The 9530-nt window shown below is 36.2% G+C and overlaps 1 protein-coding gene across 10 annotated transcripts in view; it reads right to left on the bottom strand.

The window, feature by feature from the left end:
- Window positions 1–1539: 1539 nt before the first annotated feature.
- Window positions 1540–9530, bottom strand: part of ABCC9 (ATP binding cassette subfamily C member 9) — a 153512-nt gene continuing 145521 nt past the window's right edge. For 9 of the 10 annotated variants that reach the window (XM_035028090.1, XM_035028088.1, XM_035028086.1 and 6 more), the window contains 3 exons: window positions 8726–8859; window positions 7515–7577; window positions 1540–2903 (listed from right to left, as the gene is read on the bottom strand). In XM_035028090.1, coding sequence (XP_034883981.1) covers window positions 2766–2903; window positions 7515–7577; window positions 8726–8859 — 335 coding nt within the window. In that variant the 3' untranslated portion in view covers window positions 1540–2765. Of the gene's footprint in view, window positions 2904–6627; window positions 6804–7514; window positions 7578–8725; window positions 8860–9530 lie in introns of all 10 variants that reach the window. The other variant, XM_035028085.1, reaches the window with a different exon arrangement.

Below are 9530 nucleotides of genomic sequence, written 5' to 3'. Positions count from 1 at the left end.
AGAACCTATATATAAAACTAGTGAAGTGCAGGACAAGTGGCAAATGTGAAACAAAACTGTCAAAACAGGGTATTATCTCAGCAATTGGTGTTGATTTATATCTGTTGATCATCCTAGTTGATACCCAATAAGTGAAAGAATAAGTGATAGAATAATAACCCTATTTAATCAAGCAAAGAGAAAGAGTAATTTATTATATAATATCAAGGCAGTATATTTTCACAGTAGAATCAACACAACACAAAAGTGCAGAGAATAACCCAGAGTTTTAGGCCCATGGCTAGTGGTGAGACTAATCAATGGGTCAATCAACTATACTTATTAGGGCCTACTGTGGGCTAGACACTTGTATTAAATGTAAAGGACATAAAGAATAAACAGACATGGTCCCAGATCTCAAATATCAGTTATGGGATCTCAAATACCAGTCTTCTGGTATCTAATCTAGAGCTAAGCTGACTTTTAAATGGATCACGAGTAGTAGCACAAGAATAGAGGATGCTCAGTCCTTCAAGAGAAATTTTTTAAAAACCTTGAAGTGATATCAGTAACCTTGTTATTTTTCATATAAATCTTTATGCATTTATGGCTTTTAACAAATATTATGAATTAAAATCTATAAAATGGATTTTGGTTAATTAAGTGTAAAATTGGGGAGTGTAAAATTTGATTTGGCTAAGGCTCATCTTTTATAGATACGTACCTATTTACTAAAAAATTATTTCAGGATGAGTCATTTCTATATTCAATAGATCATACATATAGCATAATAGATGATTAAACAATTTAAAAAGTCATTCCTGACTTTATTCAGTCAGTTCAGTTTTGTAAACTATTAAACACTCAAGTTACTAAAAGTTATGACAGAACTAGTGACCACTTGGGTGTCAGAATGAGAAATGTGATTCTCAGTTTAGGGTCATCAGCTATGCTGCTGTTGACATATATATTTACAAATATCATGAGGGGTTACTGTTACGGGTAAATCCCCATTTCTCTGTGAGAATGAGGAGTAAGTTGATAACCAGCACCATGCAAATGCAACCTTACAAAACATTTCCATGCCAGAAATACTTTGAGGAGATTGGTAGAATTTTTAGAAAATATTTTCAAGATTGATTTAATAGTTATTGATTCTGTTTTGTTTAGTTTTCAGGAAATATTAAGAGGATTTTTCTCAATGAGGTTTTAGATATACAACAAAGGGTGACAATTCAAGCTAAATGACACAGAACACATCTGTCCATCCTTATAGAACTTATCTTAGGTAAACATCAGGACTCTATATTTAGGTGAAGGCCCAGTCATATATGCCAGATAAACTAGTATTACAGATTTCCCAAGAGTGAGTACACAATACAATAAACTGAACATAAAAACTACAGAGAGGGGGCACAAATTCTCTTTTTCTATCAATCATAATTCTTCAAAATCTAACAATGCACGTGGTCTTCATATGAAAACCCATGATATTTATACTAGATGGGCAGAGAATTATAGTAGAAAGCTTTGGCTGCTTAGTATGACAATGCAGGTAACTTTTAGTATTTTAAAATTTATTAATTTATATTTAAACAAAACATAACACTAATATTCAATCCATATTTGATGCACTCTTAACATGTACATTAAAATTAGAATAGCACTTTGATTCACTTTTTTACATGTGCATTAAAATTAGAGCAGTACCAAATGGATATACATGTGACACCACTGGGCAGAAATGTCAAAAAGAAATATACTCTTCCACCTTGAAATAAACACTTGTTTCATATATACTTATATAGGCAAACGAGGCCACTTGCCTATGCTCCTGAATCTTGAAAATGTGGAATTTTAGGGTTCAGGATCATAACCACATTTAGTGGTGAATTAAACCATAGAGAGTTTTAGCTGGCCTGCCATGGAAGGACTGAATATATTTACTCTTTGAACTTTAGTCTGGAAAAAGCACATTATTCCTGATACCTTAGGAACTCTCTCCTGACTGAACAGGGAAAAATGGAACCTTGAGTATAATTTTTCAAATATCCAAACTTTTCCCATGATCTCTCTGATTAAGGCTTTGGCTTTCCAAAGCTACCATAAATGACTTCTTGGTAGCAGGAAACAATTTAGATGAGGAAAAGAGACTGTTAAAGGAAGCATCAGTATTGCTACTAATGGTAATGAACACAGAGAATATTTTCATCCGGTAGATAATGGATTTGAGTGTTTTCTTTTCTCACTGATTAGAAAACCTGTCCTCTTATTTCTCTTCCAGTAACATCTGGGGACACCAACAAAACGGAAAACATATTCTTCCAAATAAGAGTATAACCATACTGAATACTCATGGTGACTTCTATGCCTGAGAGGTATTTACCAGCCTTAAAATTATGAGAAATTATAGCTGTTGACTTACCAGTTAAAGTAGCTTACATGTTTTCATACAGCCTGCTATTCTTAACCAACTGAGCCACCCAGGCGCCCCAGCCTGCTATTCTTAACGGTAAAGTGGCTTAATCATTAGACAGTCATCAGTAATGAACATATTAAGCAGTAAGATCTTGGAAAACAAACAAAAAAGAAATATCAACATAGGAAATACAATATTCATTGGTAAAGTGACACTGTAACTAATTACAAAGTCCCACAACACAACAAATATGCTTTACAAAAGTGTAAAAATTTAAGATGCCACTTTTTGAAGGTCAAGCTGATGATCCACTAAGTAGGTTATGACTGCATTATTTTAAATTCATGTATCAGTTTAAGACATCCCTTCACATGTCTGCACGGACAAAAGAAGCAAAAACTCCATCTTCCCTAGCCAAGAGGCTTTCTGGAGTGTCATATTCTAAAATATTTCCTCGCTTCATCACAATAACCAGGTCTGCCGTCAGAATAGTGTGAACCCGATGCTGCGAGTGAAAAAAAAAAAAATACATGTACTGGTTACAAATTTCATGAGCCAAAGCAATGGAATATGCATATCTCACTACTTATTTATCTTGAGGTGCTAGGAGGTACTAGAATAAAAGCACAGCCTCTTTTTCTGTCTTACTTAACATATCGTTATTTACATACTTTTAAATACTGGCGAGTGTGACTGGGTCTTGGATGGGCTGTGTTAAATTGAGTGTAGCTAATATAGTTTCAGCACTTTCATGGAAGTGTAAGGAGGCTAATTTTGTTTGTCAAATAATTAAATGATAAGAAGACCCATCGTGAACCAGTTGGGTTATAGTTTAGTCTAGACTAAAATTCTCTCTTGGGTAGAGTCAACTAATTCGTGGGCTAACACACAATTTGAAGAGCCTTGGAAGGTGGTTCGATTCTGGGAACACAATATGGGGAATTCCATTCTGGCATGCAGTATTAGAATGGGTTATCCAGGACTTCAGACAAGCCCACTCTTAGACTTTAGAGATTATTGCCACACACTTGTTCTCTCTTTTCTCCTGGCACCCTTTGGAGAGAAGCTTTGGGATTAGTAATTAATAATAACACAAGCTACCACTTATTGAGCATATATTATACATTAGGTGCTCCACACACATACTTGTTAATCATCAAAACATTCCTCAGATGTGGGTGTTTTCTCTCTCTGCTTTATGTGTGAGACCATTGTGGCTCATAGAGATAAAGCAAAAAAAGGAGATCACATAGATAATAAGTAGCAGAACCAGCATAAAATCAGGCTTATTAAGTTCAAAGCATGAGATATTTCCACCCTGCTATCAAATTGTTTTGTAGGGAGTATCTGCTACCTTCGAGGATTGCTCACCTGCCATTATTAGCATCATGGTTAAAAGAGCACAGGCTTTAAGGTTAGACTGGGTGTGTATTTTGCTTTCCCTACCCGTGTGGTTGTGCAATCCTGATCAGCAAACTCAACTTTTGTATGCCTCAAGTTCCACATCTATAAAATGATGGTAATAATCACCTGCCTCGCAGAATGGTGGTGAGGATCAAATGAGATAATCCATGTAAAAAGAATTCAGCACCTTGTCTGACACATACAAGCACATACTAAATGTCAGTTAAAATTATTTTTTGTTTTTAAAAATTTACAAGGGAAAAATCTGTGCCGTGGGCCTTTTTTACTTTTCTTGGTAAGATAGGTGCTGTGCAGTAGAAATATAATGTGGACTACAAATGTGAGACACATCTAATTTTAAATTTCTTAAAAGCCACTTTTTCAAGGCACAAATAAACAGGTGAAATCTATGTGAAGTTATATTAAATACAGTTGATTTTTTTTTAACATAAGCTCCATGCCCAATGTGGGGCTTGAACTCATGACCTTGAGATGAAGAGTCGCATGCTCTACCAACTGAGCCAGCCAGGCACCCTATGAAATCCATTTTAATAATATATTTTAACCCAACATAGTCAAAATATTTCAATATATAACCAATATAAAAATTAATAATGGTATCTTTTACATTTTTCTATTAGTACCAGGTCTTTGAAATCTAGTGTGTATTTCACACTTACAACATGTCTTAATTTGGACTACCCACATTTCAAGTGCTCAATAGCCATATGTGGTTCTGGGCTACCTACCATACTGGAGCTGGACTTTGTGGTCAAAACATCAGCACGCTGATGGGAGTGCCAAACTCAGAAATATCGTCTGTTTATCTGATACACAGTTTTCCAAAGTCCCTTCTCCTAACAACACAGAGTCCAACCTAAAGCCATCCCTAGGGCCAAAGGCCTATCATCTGCCCTGGGCCATGTAGATGGGGTAGTCTCAATGCTTATGCTTTCAGAAAAGCAAACAGTCACAGCTAGGACAACTAGAGGAGAAAAGTAAGACATATATAGAGGATAATAAAGATGCCGGCTTAGAACATGTACCACTATTTCCAACCTCCATAGACAAACCTATCATTCACTGAATATTGGTAATGAATAATATGTATTTAGGAATTACCAAAATTTGCAGGATAATGTTTATTTATCTTTGAGAGAAGACCAGAGTCACTTGTGTACCCAGCATTTAGAAAAAAAATAAACTTAAGATTACTGAACTGTTTAATATCTGCTGTGTATTTTCCCTCCAAAAAAGATTAATTCTTCCATAACTGTATCAGGATGCTAAAAAAAGAATCTGGCCTCTAAATCCCTAAAGAGAACATTATAAACATTGCCTTATTATACTAAAATAATGTTTATTTAAGAAATAAAAATAAAAACATGGAAAAAATCTTGGCCAATAGAAAGAAATATATGTGGTGCTTATTCCATTAATCCAAATTACTTTTTGCCTGAGAAAGTGTGGTGTCAATTATAAGAGCATTGGTGCAATTTTTAAAATGCTCTAGAGAATTAATCTAATCAAGAGTGAAGGATAAAAATCACTTTCATAAATAAATGCCATGCACTATTTTGGTGCACGAAGGCTTCCTTTAAGAAGCCAGAGAAAGTTATCGTTTGGAGTTCTTTCACAATTTTCAGTGGTAGTTAACAAAATTAACAGAACAATTTTTAGCAGGGAAGAAAGAACAGTTACTGTTTAACAGAACTGAGAATCATTCTACAAGGGTTCTTCCACAGGTTGCTGGTGTCTCTCTCTGTTAAGAGCCTGGCAAGAGGAGTTGGTCCCACAGTAATTCATCCTACCCATGGCTTTCTGTGTCCCTGTGGGCGGGTATCCTAGTGGCCCCCTCCACTTCAGTGGTCTTGAAATGAAGAATGAGTGAAAGATACAGAAGTCTATGGAAAAGTATTCAGTGAATGTAGGTGGACAAGAAAGAGAACATAATTTTTTGGTTAAAAATACAAATTATGCTCAAGTAATCTTCCAGGTGTAAACTAAATGGGGCCACTCAACAATACCACGCTTCATGCAGAAGAGAGAAAAAACTAGTCTTTTGAGTATGCAAGGGTCTGCTTCCCCCCCTTTACCAGTCCGTTCTTTCTCCCCCACCTCCAAATATCTTCCTACCTTCTCCAGTGAGAAAATTCTTGAAAATATTAGAGAACTGTTTTTCAAGTTAGCCAGTTCTCTCACCCATTAAATCATTCACACTCTAGTATGAATGACTTAATCAGGAAACTCTCCTCCAGGGCAGAGTTCATTGGGAAAGTGAGAGAAAAGTGTTTTTTTCATTTAGACCCAGTGTACAGAAGGTGGGCCCTGATTTCCTGCCACTTTAAAAAACGCTGCACTTCAAAGGCTGCTCTTTTTCCATGCATCATTGACAAAAATGGAAGCATAAGCAAGCACTCCATACATAGCTCCCAGTATTCAACAGTTAAACCTAAATAATTCTGTAAATTAAAAAAATGCAATCTTCAGGGTAGGTAAGGAACATGTACAGTATTTTTAAGGACACTTACAATATATCCCCCAAAGAAGAGTGAAATTGGTCCTTACAACAGAGGTGAATCTGGTTCTTGGGTTTTTGTAAATACTATCTTTCGCATATATATATATGTATATATATATATATATACATATATATATATATTAGAGAATTATGCATGCGCCTCATTCAGAATTGAACATAACTGAATCAGCTGGTTAAGCTGATTTATGTGAGAACACTCTGTAGGTAGCTCTCTCCCCACCCACCCCCTTTAATCACTGCATTAGCCCTGCCTGGCTGAGAGGGATGCCCTTAAGATAACTACCAGAGGATGGAACAGTTGGCAGGGTAGCTGATGATGGTCTACTTGTTGGTCATCACCAAAGTGGAAAAGAGGCCATTCTTGTGGGCGAGCAAGTTTGGAACAGTATCACACTCCACTAAAATACCCTCAGAGAAGACTAAAATAAGACCTGCATCCAAAATAGAAGAAACACGGTGCTGGAGAGAAAAGAGAAATGGAAAGACAAGAATCAGCAAGAGGGAAAATGTCCAGGTGATTCGATCAAAAAAGTTCTTGTTAAACATTAAGCCTAAATGTGAGCAAGAATCCATCCACCTGCAAAGAGGAAGAAGAAAACCATGGCCTACTGTAAGTTAAGCTATTACAATTACAAAGATTTGGGCAATTCTTCAATTGGATTGGTGCTCAGAGAAAGTATCTACCTCAGCTGTGATGTATCTCATTACCTTCTTTTTTTAAACAGGTGAATAGGAACAGAAATTAAGTGTAAGCGGTAGCAGAATTGGTAGTCACGTAGAAGAATTTTGCTTCTGAAACTGCTCATCGGATGATTAGATTATTGAAAAGAGAATTATCCCATATGAACTACCATCTGTATCTGGTGAAAAAAAAAAAAAAACACGCAGGCATTCCTGCTGGAATCCTTAGATTTAAGATATCCCATCACTGTAAATTAGGGGAGCTAGGTAGAACAGTTTGGGGAAAAAAAAAAACAATATAAAGGCTTTCAGAGCATAGCTGTGTTTTGTTGTTGTTGTTTTGGTTTTTTGTTTTGCACAGATACAGAAACATTGGCAGAGAAATATATAATTCAAGATACATATACTTGAATTGCCCCAAAATAAAGATTATTGAATCTTGGAACAAAAACCAAAGAGGAGTAAATCAACCCTGTCTCCAATACTTACAGCTATTGTAACAACGGTGCGGTCTGCAAAAGCCGTCATTACCACTTTCTGCAAAATGTTTTCCTGCCAAAAAATCAATAAATTAAGTCTGAATTTTCTCTGGAGTCCTTTTTCTCTCCATACTATTTTGTCCCCGAGAGCAAAGACCGCCCCGCGCCCCGCCCCCAGGCCCAATCCCTGCTGAGAACTCCCAGCTCCTGTCTTCTCTGGAGCAGTCCCCACAGCAAGCTTCTGCTGGGCTCCTAAGGCTCCATATGCTCCATTCTCCCTTTCTCTCCCATCTCTACTGAGGCTGTATTATAATAACCTTTATTGTAAATTGTAAATATTGTAAATCCTCAGCAATTAATACTAATTTTGATGTAGTTATGTATCTAGTGAACTGGCTTAATTAGAAACTACTTATTACTTTAAATTATGTTAACTTTGAGACGGATTTATAACTTTGTATAACTGATTAGTCTTAACAGAAAAAAATGATGTCAATTAGCATTTCCATATATAATGGGCTGTTAATAATCTTGAAACTGTTTCAGCTTTTTGGATATTTTTTACCCAATCTGGAGTGTGCGGCAAGAAAATACCATGTTTGCGGATGTTTTTTATTTTTGTCCTTTCTGATGCCAAACTTTTAATATCAAGTTAACTTGTATAAGAACAACATTAATTGCTCACGCTTACAGTTTGTGGCTTAATGTGACATTTTCTCCACTTAATCATAGCCTTCTAGACAGATCCTTCAGTTTTAAATAATTTCTTTCAAAAGGCAAAGTTTCTGGCTCGTTACCATGAACACACTGAGAAGATCATTATTAATTCTAGTGAATCCTTCTTCAAATTGCTTTAGAAAATAATGATTGATTTTGGTTAGCAATAAGATTTGCATACTTCATTTTATAACTTCCATGGCTCAAGACTTGAACGCTTGAACACAGTATAGGACTCTTGTCAACTGAGCACTGGAATTATACTGTTTTAAGAATTTATCAAAAAGTGATGGCCAATTTATTTTATGTTGACTGGCAGTAGACTGTCATGTCTCCTTTATTTTAATTCTCAGTGTGCTATCATCAGTTGATTAAAGAGATGAATGAGAAGGCACTGGAACAACAGTACTGAGGACTTTGAACCCAAGCGGGAAAAACTAAGTTGTCATTTTCACGTGCATTTCCCCAGATCTTCAATTTAAGAAGTACAGATGACGCACTCACCGTGGCCATGTCAATGGAAGCCGTGGCTTCGTCCATGATGAGAATGCTGCTCTTGCGGACAAAGGCCCTAGCAAGGCAGAACAGCTGTCTCTGTCCAACACTGAAGTTCTCCCCACCTTCAGTGACAACTGCATCTACATCAGAGAGAGAAGCAAGGATTTCACCGAAATGCTACTAACTTTTTCCTTAAGCAAAGTAGGGAAAAATGGGAATGTCCCACAAGAGGATACTGGATCTCACTGTTTGCAAACATTTCATACTGGAGAGGCAAAGAGGAATTTTACTTTGGGAAAATGAAGATGATCCTGGGCCATCCTATTTTTGACAAAAGGTGGTAAATTACCTCCTTATACAGGATATAAAATACTGGTAAGGCATTTTGAAAACTGGAAGACCCTAGAGGTTATTTAGTTATTTAATATAATTATCTAAGGAGATTATTTAACATAGTTATCTGAGGCCCAGAGAAATGAAGTGGCTTGCCCATGATCACGGAGCTAATTTGCAGTAGAGCTTGATAAGAAACAGAACATTCTTGACTCCAATGTCCATTCTCTTTTTATTATACCATCCCACTGGACTGTAAGTTCCACATGGCTAAAGACTGGATTTATTTTTGTTCATCAGTGTATCCTCAGCACTTGGTATCTGACATAGCAGCTGAATAAAACCTTGTTGGATAGATAAATGACTGTTAGATCCTCATTATCATTTTCTTTTTCTTTTTTGGTTTCCATCCACATTTCATAAACTGTCCTCTTGTGAGTTTAAGATAAATTCTGTTCTCAAAACATCTCTTTTATTA

This window comes from Mirounga leonina, unplaced genomic scaffold, assembly GCF_011800145.1.
Source record: "Mirounga leonina isolate KUSES-001 unplaced genomic scaffold, KU_Mleo_1.0 Mir_201, whole genome shotgun sequence".
NCBI classification, from domain to species: domain Eukaryota; kingdom Metazoa; phylum Chordata; class Mammalia; order Carnivora; family Phocidae; genus Mirounga; species Mirounga leonina.
The sequence above is the reverse complement of the archived record's forward strand: the minus strand, read 5'-3'. Positions and strand labels throughout refer to the sequence as shown.